The sequence below is a fragment of the Staurois parvus genome, unplaced genomic scaffold (genome assembly GCF_062004578.1).
Source record: "Staurois parvus isolate SC_StPar_1 unplaced genomic scaffold, SC_StPar_1.0 ptg000463l, whole genome shotgun sequence".
NCBI lineage: Eukaryota > Metazoa > Chordata > Amphibia > Anura > Ranidae > Staurois > Staurois parvus.
Genome location: NW_028318259.1, coordinates 1518194 through 1541260, shown reverse-complemented (window position 1 = coordinate 1541260; position 23067 = coordinate 1518194). Strand labels below are relative to the sequence as shown.

The window sequence follows — 23067 nt, the reverse complement described above, 5'->3', positions numbered from 1 at the left end:
CACGGTGAGTACTGCCTCCTTTCTTCTCCCTCTGCCTGGAACCTTAGAAAGGCTGCTGAGCCCACCATGGTAGATGTGTTCCAAGCAGTTTAGCAATGCCTCTATTCACACCCTGGCAGGCCAGGTACATGGTGTCACGGAGGAACTGTCCCTTCATAGACACAACCTCCAGAAAGCACATATCAGCCATGGATGGTCACATTGGCGAATTGGAAGATGTGGTGCACCGTCTATGCATAGACATCAAAGTAGCCATGCACAAAATTGACAATATCAGGCTGGTGGGCCTTCCAAAACACATGGAGGGCTCTAATCCCTCAACACATGGAGGGCTCTAATCCCTCTACATTTACTGAAAAATGGCTATTAGATGTGATTGGAATAGTAGAGGTGGTAGCATATAGAGGAACCAATGCCCTTCATGCAGCCGCTGAAAGCCTGCTTCTCCACCTCTTTCTCCTGCAGGCATTCAGCGGCTGCAGGAGGAAAATGGCAGGCATTGGTTCCTTTATATGCCACCCCTCCTATCCAGTTCCTGCTGCCTCCAGGACCCCTGTACTTTACACCCCCCCCCACAGCAGCCGGTGGGAGGGGGAAAACCAGAAGTGCTGCATGAATGTGTCAGGATGGAGAGCGTGGAAGGGGGCGGTAAATATGTTATTTACTGGTCCCTTCCTTTTCTGAATGGACAGAGTCAGTGGTCAGTGTTGATCACTGATTCTGTTCATCTAGAACTGAGGCATAGTAAATGCTGTTTACTATGCTTCAGTTTGTGAATGAACAGGAAGCCTCTGTACAGCACTCTTCCTGTCCATTTATTCTGTGCTGCTGAGGCTGCAGAGATGGAGATTGAGGGCTGTGTCCTTAATCTCCTTTCTCTGTCTCAAAGGTGAAACATCAGAGGTCTGTTTAGACCCCTGATATTTCACCAAAGCCCCCCAACTGGGGTAGATAAAAAATAAAATTGTAAAAAAAAATAATAAAATAAAACCGTAACAAATAATAATGGAAAAATAAAATAAAATAAATAAAAAACTACTGACACCAGTGGTGGAACTACAAGGGTCGCAAAGGTTGCACTTGCAACCGGGCCCTGGTGTTCCGTCCCCAAGGGAGGGCCCCAAGATGGCACAAATTTGGGCCCACTGCAGGACCATAATTAAGGGTGCCACGATGGGACTAGCGGGCTCTGGCTGGGGGTAAGGTGGGCCGTTCATAGTTTCTTGCACTGGGGCCCTGAAGGTTCTAGTTACACCTCTGATCATAATACTTAATGGATCTTAGATGGACAGGTTATTGAGAACATTTTCTACGAAGGTCTGAGAATAACTTGATGTGTGGTCCAGGGTGTGAGAGTAATAAATGAGAGTTGTTCATACCCTCATTGAGCCATGTCCACACACTCTATTAGGATAGATGTCGCCTGCAGCCAGCTGTTTTATAGTTTTTGATTTGGTTGATGATTTTCCTTTTTTGCTTCTATACTTTTTTGTTTGTTACCTTTTTATTCCAAGCGGTATGTGTAGACTTTGAAAGGGTGTATCTGTTCCATTTCTGGGTACAGTGGCAAACTCAAGAGAAAACTAAAATTTACAGGCATCTCTGTATGACCACATGGTAGTGTCTATATATTATGTTGTGGCATCAGGAAAATATATAAAACGAAAAAGGAAAGGATTTGATACATTCTTTATTTTGGCCTAAAGCATGGCCAATGTCAAAAGCAACACCCAAGGCCATGGTTAGAAACAGGCCATCCGGTATAGTGGGCATTTGTCCAGCCCAGGGTCCGTATAGCAAAGAGAGGGGCCTCACAGGCTTGTCTTTCCTCTGTGGTGACTGATGCCTGAGGATGGGAATTGATGGGGAATACGACGATGTCAGATACTTAGAGCGACGATGGAGGAGGATGCTGCAATCACTACCTTGGCTGGCAGTAGGGGGGTCCAGGAGTGGTGAAGTGGTGGTTGCCGTTCCCACAACCAGCGATCTGCACTATGCTGGAGTAGGGAGTTAGATGCCTGCCGCCTTCACACAATTAACCGTGCACAATCCGGATTTGGTCTCCGGAGTTACCGAGCTGCAGAGATCCCCACGGACCCTGCCCTGTAGGGGGAGACAGGACCGATGTTCGACTTTATCCAAGGTGGGGGCGGCATCTAGGGTTGCAACCTCATCCCTTTAAACCTGAACACATATTAATGACACAGGTTCCGATGCTAATTTAATGCAGAGAAGGCACTAAGTAATTACCACCTTAACCCCTTGACGCCGACCGTACGCAAATAGGCAGCTGCTCGGAGGCTGGGCCTTGACACCGAGCGGCCGCATATTTGTGCTGAGAGCGCACGCCCTGCGCACTCCCAGCACATGAGTCGGTGTCTCACGGAAAGTTCCCGATCTCCCCTTGCGATCAGGACCTTTTCCGATCATGTGACTACCGTCACAGCAAATCATGGCAGTCAAATGTCCCTAAAACTCCGCCCCACCTCCCAGCGTCTGAAATCCCTTAAGGCCAGGTTCACATTTGTGCAGCCGTGCAGGCCGCATTTTGCATGGGCATGAGAGCCCATGCATTTAAATGGACTCCCATGCCCCGAGACACATGCAGGGAAGAAGTCCCTGCATTTATTCGGGAAACACAGCCCGCACAGAAACCATTAGAATGAATGGCACCCGCCCGCGGGTCCTGCATTCCTCTGTGCGGGTGGTGTGGCTGCAGGTACTTTTGTGTGGGTCCCACAGTGGCACCACCTGCACAGATGGGAACCAAGGATTTAAGGCCGGGAGGCGCCGGCATGAAGAGGTTAATCAGCCAAACAACCTGTATAATTAATATGTGTTCAGTTGTAAAGGGACGGGGGTGGCACCTCTAGTGACATCGAATAGTCCAGCAATAGTAAGCTACACAAGGGAAGGTGGCTCTTAGTCCTCCTTGAGGGTGCCTTTTAATCTGTGCCCATGTGCCTTTTGACAGCGGTAACTTCCCGGGCTTTGTAAAAACTGAGAGTTCATCTGACACAGACTACCATTAGCAGGCAGCAGCTTACACACAATGCCAGTTTGTTGCCCCCACTGCAAACACCTGATCTCATTCCTTCCCATTCCAACCCATTCCTTCCCATTCTAACCCATTCCCTCCCATCCCATTCAAACCCATTCCATTTCATCCCTTCCCATCCCATTCCATCATGATCTCACAGTGTATTGTGGAGTCAACAATAGTAAAAATTCCCAGTCCCCATGAGGGGTGAGGATTCTGTGAGGCCGGATATAAGAAAACCTTAGATCAGATTATTCATGATCATTTTGTCTGTGATCCCCACCACCCCCAATCCTATTACACCTCTATACTACAAGGCCAGCTATGGAACAGAAGGTTTGGAGTTAAAGTAAATCCATTTACTGTTTCCCCCACTGCAAACACCTGATCTTCTCATTCCTTCCCATCCCATCACATCCAATTCCATCCCATCCCATTCCAACTCATTCCTTCCCATCCCATCCCATTCCAACCCATTTCTTCCCATCCCATTCCAACCCATTTCTTCCCATCCCCATCCCATCTCATCCCATCCCATTCCTTCCCATCCCATTCAAACACATTCCTTCCCATTCCATTTCATCCCTTCCCATTCCATCCCATTCCATCATGATCTCACAGTGTATTGTGGAGTCAACAATAGTAAAAATTCCCAGTCCCCATGAGGGGTGAAGATTCTGTGAGGCCGGATATAAGAAAACCTCAGATCAGATTATTCATGATCATTTTGTCTGTGATCTCCCCCCCCTCCAATCCTATTACACCTCTATACTACAAGGCCAGCTATGGAACAGAAGGTTTGGGAGTTAAAGGAAATCCATTTACTGGTGCAATCTTCATAAGATTTCCTTGTCAGACTGTGTGTGTACCCAGCACATGAATGGCTAATGCTGCAGGCGCTGCACACTATCACAGGTACAATACCTCATAAAGATTGCACCATTAAATGGGTTCCCTTTAAGGCTACGTTCACACTTAACTTTCTGTTTCCATGGCTGACCTTGTGGTAGGAAGGTGTGATGGAATGGGGGGATAACAGACAAAATGATCATTGATTCTGGGGGTTTCCCAATAGAACAAATGTTCTGATATTTCCTATTTTAGGGCCCTTTCACATTGGCGGATCTGTCCGCTGATCCCTGCTGAGCAGGCGGTTGACGGGTCCATGTCTGCTCCACTTGTGCAGAGCAGACATGGACACAGCCTGCTGTTCTCTATGGGGCAGTCGGATGTAAATGGCCCACCTGTACATCTACATTAGACTGTCATGCGATCCGCTCTGCCAGACAGGTGGGGATTGGATCTCCATCTATCTGTTTTTATCTATTCGGACATGTCTGATCCAGGGAATATCCGATTGCCCCTAGGGGGATCAGGAAGGAATTTTTTCCCTGCAGGAGCAAAGTGGATCGTGCTTTGCTGGGTTTTTTTGCCTTCCTCTGGATCAGCTGTGGGTGTAGTATTATAACTTTTTTTTTTTTTATATGGTTGAACTGGATGGACTTTTGTCTTTTTTTCAGCCAGACTAACTATGTAACTATGTAACATCTGCTTCCCCATAGAGAACAATGATATTTATGTGGATATGAGTGTGTTTGTGTGCGCGGAAATGCGCAGGGGGGGGGAATTTATGTGGAGGTCTGTGTGCGTTCCCCCCCCCTCCCATTCACCTGATGCTTGTTCTTTTTTAATTCCCCCCACTGGCATTTTAGAGTGGGCTGCACAGTCTAAAATGCCCATGCCTATTTTTTTTTTTGTCCCAGCTCGGGCCTGGATAGAAGGTATTTTTCAGAAATTGTCTGTATGTATTCTTGAGGTTTTTGGAAACTCAAACTTTGTAAGTGAAATCATGACTGTCATTTTGATCAATTAAGTGTTACACATCCCTTACTGTCTCAGAGTAGTGGTAAGTTTTAAAAAAGGGATGATCAAAAATCCACTGACTAAAGAGACGGGTAAAACTTAAGTAGAGTGTTTTACCTATAGTTACAAAGTTAGTCGGGCTGAAAAAAACAAAAGTCCATCCAGTTCAACCATTAAAAAAAAAGTTATAATCCTACACCCACAGTTGATCCAGAGGAAGGCAAAAAAACCCCAGCAAAGCTGGGTCCCTTTGACAACGTGCATGTGCACGAAACGCGTCTGGAAGGAGCCTTTCCGTAATGACATCATGCCGCCGAGGCCTCATGGAAGGCCAGCCGCCATCTTTGCAAGTGTGCTGCCAATACTTTTGTATCCATGTGGATGTCCTTTCTTTACAATAAAATACTACACTATCAGTACTCCCGTTGTGGCTTGTATTTGCGAGCCATTTCATTTAAGTTGGAACATACTGTATCCTTTTTAGCAACATTTATCCTTGATGGAGAGGTACTAGTCGAGCTGTCCTTGTGTGCTGTGGGGGGCCAGTGATTGATGCCTGGAGCTTTTTCCTGTGTACTGTTAGTGAGCCAGCGGAGTTTCACTGGCACCACCCCCAAAGGAGCCGCTAGGTCATTTTGGGTTCTCTGTTCTGTGCTTCGGCTCTGAACCTCCTCAGCCTCAGCTCCTCTGACACGCCTGTTTGAATAAAAATCACTGCGAGCATGTATAGAGACTCAAGTATAGATACCTCTTACCTGGCTGTGCTTTGCTACCAGTAAGCAGACAAACACCCGTGTAGTGATAAAAATGAATTTCGTTTATTGATATGGGTTAGAAAAAATGGCAGTTTGAACATAAATGAGCACACAGCATGAAAATGATGCCATAGTCTGCTAGACAGAGTAATAACTATGCCAAAGTGGCTAAAATCAGGTGCTACACCTCTAACTGAAATCAACACGTGAATTAGCAAATCAGCGATAAACAATGCAGATAAACGTTAAATGCAGTACAACTGATTACAGCACTACACCGGTTTGGAGTGCACTCCGAGGGATTGGCATCTTCTAAGAGGCACCTCTTTAACTAAGCAAAGGGACAAGGACCTCAGGGCAGCAATTGTTAGGGGCAGGGGTGGACTGACAACTCAAGGAACCCCCCGGGCAATTCGGGATCATGGGGCCCCTGTGTCCTTGCCCACACTCAAAATACACCCAAAAGGTACCAGGGGCATTTTACTGACCCCCTACTGACCCTGGGCCCTCGGGCAGTGCCCGAGTGCTCGAATGGTCAGTCCACCCCTGGTTAGGGGCAGATTTTAGTCCTGACTTTTCAGCCGGCTAAACGTTGGGGCCCAGTAACCGTTGGCGTGTTTTAAAGCAATCAACAAGACCTGCAGGCAGTATTAGAGCTATAGGATAGCTGGTTAGGTAGTTCCTAGTATCTCAGTCTCAAGCGGTGGTAGAACTTAGTGGCCACATCAGGGGCGGACTGACAACTCATGGGGCCCCCGGGCAATAGGGGATCCTTGCCCAAACTCAAAAAAGCCTATGAAAAAGGTACCAGGGACATCTCATGGGGCCCCCTACGGACCCCGGGCCCTCGGGCAGTGCCCGAGTTTCCAAATGGTCAGTCCGCCCCTGGGCCACATTGTGCTCTCACCAGACAATACACCTGACAATACAGTGGTAGCGGTCCCTCTGGGTAGGTATCTGCTCGCTCTGCGTTGCCCAGGGCAGTGGATAGGGGCTGTATCCTGGAAGTAGCTCCGGCTCTCCACACATTGGTCTGGTCTGGCTTCCAGTGGCACAGTCGCAGTCTCTCCTTCTCTCTTTGGAATGGCACCCTGCAGCACCGTCTTTTTACTCTCTCTTTCTCTATTATACTCTCCCACTCTGTAGACTTTTTCCCAGCAACATTCTCTTTCCTCCTCCTCTGTCACCCAGGCTTGATGGGGGCTGAAGTCCATGCCCCATTACCTTCAATGGACAGCACTTCTCAGAGGACTACATGTCCCATCATCCTCTGGTTCTCCCTCCCTCTTCTGCTTGTCAGGTCAAGGTAAAGACAGGACTTTCTCTCTACGAGATACTTTTTGAGACAATACTTAGGTTAGGATGTATTTTCAGAAATGTCTATTCTGAACAATAATCTTTATTTGTATGTTCAAAGCCTCCACAGGAGATTGGAGGACATGCACAAGCTGATCTACTCCTCCATCCCAAATCCTTCCTCTGTAATAGGAACTCACAGCCTGCATCCCAGAGGCCTGATTGTTTTCCAGAATCTGTAGCAGTAGTTAATTAAGTGATATTTAAGGGTAATTTTGTTTAATATGTTATACTTACCTGCTCTGTGCAACAGCAGAGCAGCCCCGGACCTCCTCTCTTGGGACCCTGTCGGCGCTCTGGGCTCCTCCCCCCTGCTGAGTGCCCCTATAGCAAGCCACTTGCTCTGGGGGCACTCGTGTGTGTTTGCTCCCTCTGTGTGTCCATAAGACATACAGAACGGGGCTTGGCCCCACCCACCTCCTCACTGGCTGTGATTGACAGCAGCAGAAGCAAATAGCTCCTGCTGCTGTCTCTGAAACTAGGAGGAGCAAGAGAGACGGGAGAGCAGCCGCTCTCGTGCACATTGCTGGATCAGGATTGAGCTTGGGTACGTATTAAGGTGGGCTGCGGGGGGAGCTGCATACTGAAGTTTTTTTACCTTCATGCATAGGCTTTACAACCACTTTAACCACTTGCCCTCCTGAGGATTCCCCCCCCCCTTCATGACCAGGCCATTAATTGCGATACAGCACTGCGTTACTTTACCTGACAATTGCGCGGTCATGCACCCAAATGAAAATTACGTCCTTTTTTTCCCACGAGTTAAGCTTTCTTTTGGTGGTATTTGATCACTTCTGCATTCTTTATTTTTTTGCGCTATAAGCAAAAAAAGACTCACAATTTTGAGAAAAAAAAAATATTTTTTGCTATTAAACATGTCCAGTCAAAAAATTTCAAAAATCAAATTTTAGCATAAATTTAGGCCAAAATGTATTCTGCTCCATGTCTTTGCTAAAAAAAATCCCAATACGTGTAAATTAATTGGTTTACGTGAAAGTTATAGCGTCTACAAATGGCGGTATAGATACTGGGATTTTTTTTTCTATTAGTAATGGCGGTGATCAGCGACTTTTAGCGGGACCGCGGCGGACATTCTGAAACTGGGGGGGAACTAACTTGGTGTCACTGATATCTCCAGTGAGACCAATACAGTGATCAGTGCTAAATAAAAAGCACTGACACTTTACTAATGGCACTGGGCAGGAAGGGGTTAAAGTGAGGGGCGATCAAAGGGTTAACTGTGTGCTGTGAGTGTTTTACTAGGGGGCAGGGAGTGTGTGCTTCACTGTAAGCACACTGATCGGGATGGCTGTACTGTGCACAGCCATCCTGAGCAGTGTGCCCGAGCTGACAGGGAGGAAGACTGTTTGCAAACAAAACAACCTTCCTCCCCGTCGGAGATGCTCAGTAATCACCGGGCGCTGGCAGGAAATTACCGTCCGGGACCTGGTGATTGACATCCGCGGCCGCGAATGGCGGGGCGGGTAGGGCGCATGCGTGACTTGTGCACGCTCCCTACCTGGCAATGCAAAATCACGTATACAGTATATACACGTAATTTTGCGCACAGGTGCCACCCTGTAACAGTATATCTGCTATACGGCGGTCCTTAAGTGGTTAAGGGAAGTCCACCTGGGTCCATACTAGCCGCTGTGAAAGGTTTGCAAAATGATTGTAAATCTTAGGGATGGGACTTGGAATGGATGGGGAGTCTTTTATGGTTTCTGTTATATTCTGTTTGGTTGTACACACCAGGGGCGGACTGACAACTCATGGGGCCCCCGGGCAATAGGGGATCATGGGGCCCCTGTGTCCTTGCCCAAACTCAAAAAAGCCTATGAAAAAGGTACCAGGGGCATCTCATGGGGCCCCCTACTGACCCCAGGCCCTCGGGCAGTGCCCGAGTTTCCAAATGGTCAGTCCGCCCCGGTACACACTATCACTGTGTATGAGAGGTACTGTATATTGCAGAATTTTAAAATATAAAATCAGGTGCACTGCAGTGTAAAGACATTAAAGAAGTCAACCTGAGACAAGAAAACTTGATACGCCTTAAAGCGGAGCTCCATCCAAAAGGGAAGTCCTGCTTTAAGCACTGGTCCCCCATTCCTCGTGAAGAATTGGCACCTTTGGGGATTGGGGGGAAAGTGAGTACCCGATGATTTTGACAGGTACCCGCTCCCACATCCGCTCCGGAAGTGGAGTTCTCTTTCCCCCCTCCCGCAGGGACTGTAGCACCATTCACAATGCGCAATGGCCACCGGCTGTGAAGCGACAAGCTGTCGCAGACGGGTTCCCACCAGGGGCGGACTGTCAACTCATGGGGCCCCCGGGCAATATGGGATCATGGGGCCCCTGTGTCCTTGCCCAAACTCAAAAAAGCCTATGAAAAAGGTACCAGGGGCATCTCATGGGGTCCCCTACTGACCCCAGGTCCTCGGGCAATGCCCGAGTTTCCAAATGGTCAGTCCGCCCCTGGTTCCCACCCTTAGGATACTGGGGACCGATGGCAGGTTAGCACACTGCTGGGTCCTGGAACAGGTGAGTGGCTGCTTTTTAAAAGTCAGTTTTTATTGCAGATCAAACACAGATATGTCCAGAAGCCTGACCATAGGCAATTCTGGATTTGTAGCCAATTGCACCCTAGTACATTCAGGATTCCCCTTGTGGCAATACCAGCAAATATCACATCCTTTTTGAGCGGTACCCCATCTGCCAGTTTACAAAATGTGTCAGTGCTGTGAACCAATCAGGCTCCTTTCCAGTGTAAATCCAATTCTATTTATGAACAAATTGAACAACATGGGAAAGAGGTATTTGGTTTCCTTCAAACTAGGAATAGAAGTATTGCTGATGTTGGATGGAATCCTTTTACAGATCTAGGAGGTCTTGGCAAATTTTTAAGTTCCACATTTTCACGGTTTCCAGGTATTCTGAAAAAAAAAAAGTCAGCAGATACAAAACTGTAGCTGCTGACTTTTAAAATACAGCCACTTACCTGTCCCTCGGTCCAGCGGTGTCCTCACCACCATTGGTTTCACTGGCCGTCTTCTCTCCCCGGTGCTGGCATCTTCAGTGTGGGCACCCGGCTATGACAGCTTGCGGCTTCACAGACGGGTGCCCACTGCGCATGTGTGAGAAGCGCTGTGCTTTGTGAATGGCCCCGTAGTCTTCTGGGACCTGTCACGTGTCCCAGAAGACTACAGGGAGGGAGGACAACTTCCACTTCCAATTGCCTAGGTGATCGCAGCGGAAGTATGAGTGGGTACCTGTCAAATTTGGGTACCCGCTTCCCAAATGTGCCAATCCTTAATGGGGAGCAGGGGACAAAGGCTTAAAGCGGAACTTCCCCTTTTGGGTGGAGCTCCGCTTTAATTAGCACATTTTCATGGTTTAAAGAGTAGGGATGCTGACTTCGTGGCTATTTCACTTACACTTTTTATTTACCTTGCAGTGAGGTTGCTTATGTGTCTGGGCCTCCGAATGTGTAAAACTACAGTTCCTCCTGAAAAGAAGCCCATTTGGCTGACGAAATGCCCTCCCATGGAAAAGACTGTTTGAAACTGTTTCATAAAACTTCGAAGGGATGGAGCTTTTGCTTTCAAGACCGGGATGTTCTCCTGCCATGGGTCGGTTCGATCAATAGTCCACCCACCGGAAAGCACCTTGAAGAACTGATAATAGACTAATAGTTGTCCAGGTTTGGACAAAAAGGGGGAAAAAAAGTAAGTGGTGCCTTACTCAGAGTTATGCTTTAGATCAGTGGTTCTCAACCTGTGGGTTGCGACCCCTTTGGGGGTCGAACGACCCTTTCACAGGGGTCCCCTAAGACCATCAGAAAACACATATTTCCGATGTGTAAAGAGCAGCTACTGTGTAGAAAGCAGCTACTCTGTTAAAAGCAGCTACTCTGTTAAAAGCAGCTAGTGTGTTGAAAGCAGCAGTATTGGAGGTAAAACGACACTTCATGAATTATAATTACTGAGTAAATAATTTTATGGTTGGGGGGTCACCACAACATGAGGAACTGTATTAAAGGGTCACGGCATTAGGAAGGTTGAGAACCACTGCTTTAGATACTTTATTTTCTATTTGTTATACACGTACAGTTCTCCCCTAAAGTTTCCTTACTTCAGCTATGAGAAAATAGAAGATAACATTTTGTATTTCTAGGCATATAGCCAGCTACGACCTTGGTGCTAGGCATAGAGATGAAGAAAGGAAGGACCTCCTCCGCTGCAAATGGATAAACCCTACCCTAAGCAGCTAACCCCTAACTTCAACCATAAAGCACACTGAACATATACAAAAAATGGTGTAGCTCTAAGAAAATAACACACGTTTATAAACGCATAGATCAACAGATAAATATAAATACACACGTGACCATCCGCTCAAAAATAAACCCCAATGTGGGGATCAAGTGGAAGTGAGACAAGTGATTCCTCTCAGGGGAACATATAAACAACACACGTGAAAAATGTCCAAACTGTGTATTCAGATAAATACAGTCCATATGTTACACCCAAATAGGTGCAGGAACACAGACACACGGATGGTGGATGGTGGATCCCCACATTGGGGTTTATTTTTGAGTGAATGGTCACGTGTGTATTTATATTTATCTGTTGATCTATGCGTTTATAAACGTGTGTGATTTTCTTAGCGCTACACCATTTTTTGTATATAGCCATAGAGATGCATTGTCTTAACTGGTTGTAACATGATCTATCCTTATCTCTTAGCTGTACTAAAGCTGTTGTAAGTTATTGAATAGACAAGAGAACTTTCTTGCAGCCTTACTGTGTGAGTGTTTTCCCTCCCTGTGAACACAGCTTTTTGGGGGCATATTTTGGATATTTTTTTTACTTTAGGAGAGTATGCCCAGAATATAGATGATAAAGTGGAGGAAGCAGAAGTTTTTGAGAAACTTGTGCTCCAGCTGTTTTTGCGAATCTTGTACTCCAGCCATGACATGCCATAGGCCTCTGCTCTGGAATTTTCTGCTGGTGGCATGGTGTATAACTGATTCTCTATAGACATTAGCAATGTTTCTGTAAGATGCTCTTGTGTTGAGACAACGGAGGTGGGCAACAACGTACTGGGTTCCACCTTCACTGTTGTGGGAAGAGCAGAAGTTGGGTGCAAAGTGGTTGTTAAAGAAATATCAGATGTTGGCACTTCTGTGGTTTGTGGAACTGTTTTCCTTTGTTCAGTAGGTGTCATTATAGAAGTCTTAAATGTTTTTGTGGTCATGTTTCTTGCTGTCCACGGCATAGCTGTTGGAGTTGCCTCTGGCTGTTTTGTTGAAGTGACAATTGGTGTCGTCAGTCTTCTGCTTTTGGTAGTTGAAGCAACTGATGTTGGATGACCTTCAGTGGTCAGCACAGGTGTTGTATTTGCTAACAATGCTGTCGTAGTCTTCATTGTCCTTATCCATGGTTTTGTGGTCATGGCAGTGGTTGGCTGCACTTGTGTGACTTTACTTACTGGCGTATTTTTTTCTGGTGTCATTATATGTTGGTCCACATCACCAAGGTCCTTGCCATTACAAGCATCCATACTATATTCAATAAGTGGGGTTCCGTCAGAGCAGAGGACACTTTTCTCCTCATTAACTGGAGTTCCATCAGACAGATAATAGATATTATGCCCATTTTCTTCCACCCATTCCTTAAAATAGTGCAGGGCACAGTTGCAGTTCCACGGGTTCTTGTCAAGATAGACATAAGCAAGAGCATTCAGGCCATCAAAGAAATTGTCTGGAATGTTTGTCAGTTTGTTCTCCGTCAAGTAAAAGTTTTCAAGATGGACAAGGTTGATGATGAGATGGGTTGGAAGTTCCCACAGCTGATTGTACGATAAGTCCAGATGGTCTAGGCTTTTCAAGTCTTTAAAAACCTGTTTAAATAAATACAAACAATCGTTTTTGAGAACTTTTTTTTTTAAAGAAAATTTTAAAATGAATATTTAAACATTTCCTTATTTGGTCACTACACAAACATGGACTGAATCTGCAAATCAATTATTTTTGTTTGCCAATTAATTTTATGATATCTTAGTGGATGCTAGTTTTTGAACTGAAAGTGGAAGGAGATGACACATGGGTCAATTACTGGACTTTTATTAATTTTAGACCTTCTCTGCAAATAATTGGTCTTTATCTGGGTTGGGATGGCAGACAACTGTTCAGATGTGTAATGGTTGGCATGGAAGATTTAGTAATGCAAGCCTGCAATGGCACATAGATTCAGTTTTACTGAATCCCCTTCTACTGGCCCTCACATGGTATGGGGGATCCTGACCTTAGCTAAATGCCTGTATTGATCCAATTTGGCACAGTTTGGATGACCACATTTATTACAGATTAGGCTGCTTACAGCCAAACAGCAGTACTGAACAGTCCACTCTAGAAAAGTAGGGCTAGGTTAATCCCACCTAAATGTATATTATCTATTGGAAATTAAGAGATTAAACCTCCATCAAAGTTGAAGTTGGAGTTCTGCTTTAGGTGAACCTATTACATTACTTAAAAGTACAAGTTCACTTTCTGTTCTCTCCTGGGCATTTCCCCACCCTGGTCCCTGCAAAACACATTCAGCTGAAAACTAAACACTTCAAATCAGAACACTTTCAAGGTTTGATTAATGACAGGTTCACTTTAATTTGCCACATACGACATCATGAAGCAAACAGAAAAAAAGGAAAGGGTCAGAAAATTATAATACATGTTAAATAAATATAATACATGTATATAAATATAAAAATATATATAAAATATAAATAAAATAAATATAATACATGTTAAATAAATATAATACATGTATATAAATATAAAAATATATATAAAATATAAATAAAATATATATAATACATGTTAGCAACTCTTCTGAAAGTGAGTTGATGGTGTTTTTCTGGAGCTCCAACACCTTCAGGCTATTCAGCCCTTTAAACGTCGAGTCAGGGATGGTGGAAATGTGATTGTTGGACAGGACCAGCCTGGTTAACCTGGACAGTTGGGACAGATCTGGGATACTCTTGAATGAGTTATTGGCCAGATTTAATTCCCATAACATAACCGGAAGATCCACCTTAAAGCTAGTCAAAGCATTGTCTGATAAATCCAGCTCCACCAGCTGTTTCATCCCCTTGAAGGTCGAGGTAGAGATGGCCTTCAGGTTATTGAAACTCAGGATAAGAATGCCTGTATCTTGGGGTATCTCCTTCATGGGGACGCTGGTTAAGGCAAGTCGAACACAAGACGTCTCTTTCATGCCCTTGCTATGATTATCCTCTGTGACACAGGAAGAGGAGACTTGGTTGGCAAAAAGGAGACCAACGATCCCAAAATAAGATACAGGACTCGCAGCAACCATGGTGAGGCTGAGGTGCGCTGTAAAACGAAGGGAAAAAAATAGACTATGTTAATAATTGTGAGAAATATCATTTTTAAAACTAAAGTGAGCTATATAATGAAGGAAAAAAAATAATGATCATAACGTATATAATTATTAAAACTTTAGCACATAATTTCTAAGGGACCATTTACACTGTTGCACGAACGTTAATGTGCGTTAATGGCAGCGCTCTCATTTACAACCCCAATTCCAAAGAAAGTTGGGCTGTGGTGTAAAATCTACATAATGACAGAATTAAATCATTTGCAGCTCTCATAAACCCATATTTTATTTACAATAGAAAACATTGAATATTTAAAGTGAGAATATGTATCATTTTAAGAAAAAATTTTTAAACTGACGACAGCAACATGTCTCAGAAAAGTTAGGACAGCAAAAAGCTGGCAAAGTAAGTGGTACTTACGGGCAGCACAGTGGCTAAATGGTTAGCACTTCCACCTGGCAGTTCCAGGGTTGCTGGTTTGAATCCCAACCCCAGCACCACCTGCCGGGAGTTTGCATGTTCTCCCTGTGACTGTGTGGGTTTCCTCCAGATACTCTGGTTTCCTCCCACACTCCATAGACAGGTTAGGTAGGTTAATTGGCTCCTGTCTAAATTGTCCCTAGTATGTTTATGTATGAATGTGGGTTAGGGACCTTAGATTGTACGCCCCTTGAGGGTTAGGGACCTTAGATTGTACGCCCCTTGAGGGTTAGGGACCTTAGATTGTACGCCCCTTGAGGGTTAGGGACCTTAGATTGTACACCCCTTGAGGGTTAAGAACCTTAGATTGTACACCCCTTGAGGGTTAGGGACCTTAGATTGTATGCCCCTTGGGGGTTAGGGACCTTAGATTGTACACCCCTTGAGGGTTAGGGACCTTAGATTGTACGCCCCTTGAGGGTTAGGGACCTTAGATTGTACACCCCTTGAGGGTTAGGGACCTTAGATTGTACACCCCTTGAGGGTTACGGGACCTTACATTGTGTAGCAATATGTTATATGCTGTGTATGGCCTCTAGGGGTCTCACTACTTAGATACTGGTACAACTGTGTTATTGCCTCTCTTTGGTTGTAGTTCTAGGGCAGACACATGTATAATGGCAGCTAGAAGCACCTAATAAAATGTCTCCTGTTAACTACAGTGTGTGAGCATCTGAGCAGGATCGACTAACAGAACATGGTGGCAGCTGGGCACTGAACCTCTGAATAGCAAGTCTTCTGTCTACAAATACAGATTGTGTGACACTGGAACTGTACAGAGAATCAGCAACTGTAAGTACAGAGTCCCTATCAGACTGCACTATGGAGAGTGGCCTGAAACCCCCTCAGAGACTGGATGTCACTTCTTCCAATCTCTCACAGACATGGAGACACTGGAAGGAAGAGTTTACTCTGTATGTGGACCTGACAGTGGCACCCAGAGATGAGCAGAGGGAAGTAAAGCTGTTTTATTACTTGATTGGGGAAAAAGGCAGAGAACTAGCCGAGACCCTGCTCACAGACAGCATGGCACTGACAGACATACTGCAAGCATTTGATAAGCACTGTGTCCCCAAAAAGAATGAGACAGTGGAGAGATACAAGTTCTTCTCAAGGAATCAGGAGATTGGGGACAGTGTGGACAGATATGTGACAGAGCTGAGGAGACTGGCTGCAACCTGTGGATTTGGGGACATCAGGGACTCCCTTATCCGAGACAGGATAGTGTGTGGCATCAGAGACTCTCACCTCAGAGAAAGATTACTGAGGGAGGAAGAGCTGGCGCTGGAGAAATGTATACAAATCTGCAGGGCTGCAGAGCTGACTAAAGACAGGCTGAAGATGATGGAGGGCACCAGTGATGCCTCAGTACATGCACTATCTGTGAAAGGCAGAGCAAGGTCCAGGCTCTCTGTGAGCTCAGTCCAGTGTAAATACTGTGGCAAAAGACATGAAAGAGACAAAGAGAAATGTCCAGCGTATGGGGAGTCCTGCAGGACTTGTGGCAAGATGAACCACTTTTCAGCTGTGTGCAGATTCAAAACCAGCAAACAGTACAGACAAGTCCACACAGTGACCCAGGACACAGACGAGGACAGCACAGAGGGCATCACATGGCTGCAGCTGCAGTCTGCAACAGAGAACGTCAATGTAGTCAAACAGCCAGTAGCCAATGATGCAAAGCAGCTCTTTGCCATATTTATGGTGGATGAACAGCCCATAAGATTTCAGCTGGATTGTGGAGCAAGTTGCAATGTCATTCCATTTACTCTGCTTAACAAACAGGTTCCCATTGAGCCCACTGATAAGGTACTGGTCATGTACAACAAAAGTGTTCTGAAACCCATGGGAACATGCAAGCTAAAATTAAGAAATCCACGTAACAGAAAGAGCTACAGAGTGGAGTTTACTGTGTTGCAGGAGGACGATCACATTCCTTTGCTGGGAGTTAAAGCAGTTCAGGCTATGGACTTAATAAAGGTGCAGTCCCATAACATCATGGCTCTGGAAGTTTCTGACAATACTCAAAATCCTACACAAAAGGCAGAATACATTTTGGATTTTCACCACATAAAAACAGAGTATGCTGATTTATTTGAAGGTGATGGGTGCCTGGAAGGTAAATACAAACTAGAAATTGATCACACAATACAGCCTACCAGACTGCCTACAAGAAGAGTACCTGTAGCCTTAATGCAACCGCTTAAAGAGGAACTGCAGGATTTGCACAGCAGGGGTATGATAGCACCAGTACAGGAAAGCACAGACTGGATAAGCAGTTTGGTGATAGTGAAAAAACCATCAGGCAAGTTAAGAATATGCATTGATCCTAAGCCACTGAACAAGGCCCTTAAAAGAAATCACTATCCAATGCCAACAATAGAAGATATTCTACCAGATCTATCAAAGGCTAAAATATTTTCGGTATGTGATGTGAAAAATGGGTTCTGGCACGTGGAACTGGATAAAGAATCAAGTTTATTAACAGCATTTTCTTCCCCATTTGGACGCTATAAGTGGTTTAGAATGCCAATGGGAGTAAGCCCAGCTCCAGAAGTGTTCCAACAAAAATTGATGCAAGCTTTGGAAGGACTGTCTGGAGTAAAAATAATAGCAGACGATATACTAATAGTTGGGGAAGGTGATGATCTAGAATCCGCAACAAAAGGATCACGATAAAAAGATGATACAATTCTTAGACAGATGTAGAAAAAAACAAATCAAACTGAACCTGGAAAAATTCAAACTAAAAATGACAGAAGTACCATATATTGGACATCTTCTTACCTCAAATGGTGTTAAAGTCGATCCAGAGAAGGTGAGGGCGATACAGGACATGCCGACACCTACAGATATACGTGGAGTACAACGATTCCTGGGCATGGTGAATTATCTTTCCAAATTTTGCAAGCATTTATCAGACATGTGTGAGCCACTGAGACAGCTAACTCACAAAGTACTCTGTGAATGGACAGAAAGCCATGAAACTGCTTTTCAGTCAGTGAAAAATGCTATTGCAGACGCAGCAACGCTAAAATATTTTGATCCAGATCAAGCAGTGGTAGTACAATGTGATGCCTCAGAAACCGGCCTTGGAGCCACACTAATGCAGGATAAACAGCCAATCACATATGCAAGCAGAGCGTTAACTCTAACAGAGCAAGGATATGCTCAAATCGAGAAGGAACTACTAGCGGTAGTATTTGGGTTAGAGACATTTCACCAGTACACCTACGGTCGACAAGTGGTGGTGCATTCAGATCACAAGCCTTTAGAAAGTATTACAAAGAAGCCACTACTGAATGCCCCAAAAAGACTGCAGCGTATGCTGTTAAGGCTTCAGAAATATTATTTTAACATTTGTTACTGTCCAGGGAAGGATTTACTGATTGCAGATGCCCTAAGCAGAGCTTACTTACCCATCACAAATGAAGAAGAAAAAGACATTGAAAGCATCAATATGTGTGAATATCTGTCTGTCTCAAAAGACAGACTGAAACAAATACAGACCTGCACAGCGGAAGATAAAACTCTACAGATCCTATCGCCTGTCATCTTGAAGGGATGGCCAAAACACAAGCAGCATGCTCCAATGGAGGTTTCTCCATTTTTTCACATAAGAGATGAACTCTCTGTGCAGCATGGAATCATCTTTAAAGGAGAAAGAGCTGTCATACCAACATCCCTTAGAAGAGACATTATAGAAAGATTGCACTCGTCTCACTTAGGTGTAGAAGGATGTCTACGTCATGCACGAGAATATGTTTATTGGCCTGGAATGAATGACCACATAAAAAACTTTATAGCACAGTGTGAAATATGTGCATCGTGCAATGATAAGCAACCGAAAGAGACATTGCAACCACATACAATTCCAAACAGACCATGGTCAAAAGTAGGAACAGATCTGTTCACGTGGAACGACAAGGAATATCTGGTAACTGTGGACTATTTTTCCAACTTCTGGGAGATAGACTACTTACAGGACACAAGGGCCAAAACAGTAATTAAAAAACTCAAGGCCCATTTTGCCAGATATGGCATTCCGGATATTGTGTTCTCTGACAACGCCGCTCAATTTACATCGGAAGAATTCAAAAAATTCAGGGAGAGGTGGGAATTTGAGCACCAGACATCATCTCCTGGATATCCGTAGAGTAATGGTAAAGCCGAGTCAGCAGTAAAAACAGCCAAAAGACTCATGCAAAAGGCAAAACAGGCAGGTACAGAGATATACCTGTCTATACTGGACCACAGAAACACACCCACACAAGGCCTAGACACCAGTCCAGCACAGCGGCTTATGAGTAGACGTACAAGGACTCTCCTACCAACTGCAGGTCAACTACTAAAGCCAATGCTTGTGGGCAATGTTAAAGCCAAACTAACGAAGAATCAAGATAGGCAAGCTTTCTATTATAATAAATCTGCAAAAGATCTGCCTGTTCTCCAGAGCAATGACAATGTACGGATTCAGCCAATAGGGAAATATGACAAACACTGGAAAAAAGCGAAGGTTGTACAGAAATTGGGACCACGGTCCTATGAAATTATAACAGAGGAAGGAAGAAGATGGAGGAGAAATCGGAGACATCTGAGAAAAACACAAGAAGGAGATGATACAGGGTCCTGGGAACAGTATATGGACACTCAAAGCGATGAGACTATGAATACCAGCAACAAAGAAACAGGGACTGCTGAGGAGCATAGGGAGGTCTCTAGGCAGAGAGAGACAGTCCCAGAAAATAGACTGCCAGAATCAGAAGAACACCAAGATTTCTGTGAAGAAACCTCATATGTTACGCGAGCTGGCAGAACAATCAGAAAGCCGGCTCACCTCAAGGATTATATCTAATTTATAGCTATGTTCTACTTCACCATTTTGTGTTTGTTATATTTCATTGTTCTTTTATTTAAAAGAGAAAGGTTGTAGCAATATGTTATATGCTGTGTATGGCCTCTAGGGGTCTCACTACTTAGATACTGGTACAACTGTGTTATTGCCTCTCTTTGGTTGTAGTTCTAGGGCAGACACATGTATAATGGCAGCTAGAAGCACCTAATAAAATGTCTCCTGTTAACTACAGTGTGTGAGCATCTGAGCAGGATCGACTAACAGAACAGATTGTACACCCCTTGAGGGTTAGAGACCTTAGATTGTACGCCCCTTGAGGGTTAGGGACCTTAGATTGTACGCCCCTTGAGGGTTAGGGACCTTAGAGTGTATGCCCCTTGAGAGTTAGGGACCTTAGATTGTACGCCCCTTGAGGCTTAGGGACCTTAGATTGTACACCCCTTGAGGGTTAGGGACCTTAGATTGTACGCCCCTTGAGGGTTAGGGACCTTAGATTGTACGCCCCTTGAGGGTTAGGGACCTTAGATTGTACGCCCCTTGAGGGTTAGGGACCTTAGATTGTACGCCCCTTGAGGGTTAGGGACCTTAGATTGTACACCCCTTGAGGGTTAGGGACCTTAGATTGTACGCCCCTTGAGGGTTAGGGAGTGATGTGAATGTACAATATATATGTAAAGCGCTGCGTAAATTGACGGCGCTCTATAAGTACCTGAAATAAATAAATAAAATACTAGCCAGGATGAGCCGTAAGGACATTTTGCAACTAATTAGGTTAATTGGCAACCAGGGGCAGACTGACAACTCATGGGGCCCCCAGGCAATAGGGGATCATGGGGCCCCTGTGTCCTTGGCCAAACTCAAAAAAGCCTATGAAAAAGTAACCAGGGGCATCTCATGGGGCCCTCAAGCAGTGCCCGAGTTTCCAAATGGTCAGTCTGCCCCTGTTGGCAACAGGTCAGTAATATGATTGGGTATGAAAACAGCATCTTAGAGAGTTAGAGTGTCTCAGAAATAAAGATGGGTTGAGGTTCATCAATCTGTGAAATGCTGCGTGTAAAAATTGTTGAATAATTTCAGAATAATGTTCCTCAATGTAAAATTTCAAAGACATACAGTGGGGATCGAAAGTTTGGGCACCCCAGCTAAAAATTTGTATTAATGTGCATAAAGAAGCCAAGGAAAGATGGAAAAATCTCCAAAAGGCATCAAATTACAGATTAGACATTCTTATAATATGTCAACAAAAGTTAGATTTTATTTCCATCATTTACACTTTCAAAATAACAGAAAACAAAAAAATGGCGTCTGCAAAAGTTTGGGCACCCTGCAGAATTTATAGCATGCACTGCCCCCTTTGCCAAGCTGAGACCTGCCAGTGTCATGGATTGTTCTCAATCATCGTCTGGGAAGACCAGGTGATGTCAAACTCAAAGGTTTTAAATGCCCAGAGTCATCTGACCTTGCCCCAACAATCAGCACCATGGGTTCAGCTGTTAAACATTCTGTAGCATTGTGGAGATGGTCTTTCCCCAGTTGGAAATAGATTTCTGAGCTTCAGGGGGATACCTGCCCCTGGAGAACTTCTGGGCTGGATGGTGGATTACTCTTTGGAGGTTGCACTAATGGACTACCTGCGAGCCAGGACTGGGTGAGTAGCGCTTTTATGTTGGTGCCACATATTGCTCCATGATCTCTAGCTGTGCACCTATAGACTACCCTAGTCTACTACCTCTTGTGCTACATATCATTGTATGGTCTCCAGCTGTGCACCTATAGACTGCCCTAGTCTACTACCTCTTGTGCTACATATCATTGTATGGTCTCCAGCTGTGCACCTATAGACTGCCCTAGTCTACTACCTCTTGTGCTACATATCATTGTATGGTCTCCAGCTGTGCACCTATAGACTGCCCTAGTCTACTACCTCTTGTGCTACATATCATTGCCTGGTCTCCAGCTGTGTACCCATAGAGAGTCCCAGACTCTTACTACCTATGCTACTGTCACTGAGAGGAAAGTGTCCAATCAAGTATCAATCATGTGACACAAGACTCGCATGCCATGACAAAAACTCCTCCCTGATGCATTTCATCTAATGACGACTTCATGGGACAGCAGAGATCACTAGACGAAACACATTGGGGTGGGTCTTTATTTGATCATTTATTTCATGTAATGTGAAAATGTGAAATATTTGATTGAGTGCCATGTTTCCACAACCAAATCCCATGCCTCTTTCCACACTTGACTTTCTTATAACGTACCTTTGATTAGCTAATTTACATTTTCTTTTTGAACTGGATGATGGCCTCCTTCTTCCTTTATCCTAAACCTTGCTCTCTACTTCCAGATGATTTATTGTTTTTCCATTTTTGGTTCACCTCATATCTCTGGTCTCCAGAAATGATTATAGGCTTTCAACAATATCAATCCTGTATTCTACAGGGTATTACTCATTTTGTTCCTCAACTTATTCTACCATCTCTAGTCCATCTTCCTCAGTTCTCTGTCCTATAGTTTGTAGGCCTTTAGTGTCCAACCTGTGGCTCGGGACCTGCATGTGATTCTTTGGCACTTCTTGTGCAGCTGTCAGAGCCCCTGTAGGCACTAATCTGTATGTCCCTATTGCCCTGTTATAGGATGCAGCATGTCCTCAATCTCCAACAACTTCTAATGCATGACCACAGCCCCTGACAGTCTCATGTAGCCTGTCTGCAGTCTCTGATTATCCCTTATATCAGGGCTTAAAATTTTGAGTCTAGACCTAAAATTTTGAGTCCAAAATATAAAACTGTATACAGTAATGTATATCCCCCCTCCCCTGTACTCCATTATAGTGATATGACATGTATACAGTACTTACTCCTCGAGTCCCCCACGGCGGTGGAGAGGGTGTCTCCTCTCAGTAGAGGAGAGCGGACCTCTCCTGCACCTGTCCCCTCAGCGGCAGTGCCAAAGAAGCTGGAAACCGGAACTTGGAAACCAGAACTCGGCTTCACAATGAGGCTTGGAGCGCAGCTGCTCCATCATCTGTGCTCGCCGCTAGAGAATTTCTCCTCGCATTTGGCGAGCGGGCGAGCGGCTTTTTCAAGCTCTGCCTTATATCATGTCTGCAGTCTTTGACAATCTTTTGCTTAACATCCACAGTCTCTGACCCTCCCTTATATCATGACTGCAGTCTCAGACTATTTGTTTAGAAATAGTTTAGTCTCTGACTATTTCTTGCATTACATCCACAGTCTCTGACCCTCCCTTATATCATGTCTGCAGTCTCTGACCATCTCTTGCATTACGTCCACAGTCTCTGACCATCT

General features: G+C 44.8%; 1 protein-coding gene across 1 annotated transcript in view; it reads right to left on the bottom strand.

Moving 5' to 3' along the window:
• Positions 1 to 22835, bottom strand: part of GP1BA (glycoprotein Ib platelet subunit alpha) — a 56715-nt gene extending 33880 nt beyond the window's left edge. Inside the window, exons 1-4 of the mRNA XM_089688969.1 lie at positions 22617 to 22835; positions 13903 to 14410; position 13594; positions 12294 to 12918 (exon numbers count right to left, since the gene is read on the bottom strand). Of these exons, the coding sequence (XP_089545095.1) occupies positions 12294 to 12918; position 13594; positions 13903 to 14393 (1117 nt within the window). The 5' untranslated portion in view covers positions 14394 to 14410; positions 22617 to 22835. The remainder of the gene's footprint in view (positions 1 to 12293; positions 12919 to 13593; positions 13595 to 13902; positions 14411 to 22616) is intronic.
• Positions 22836 to 23067: the final 232 nt, after the last annotated feature.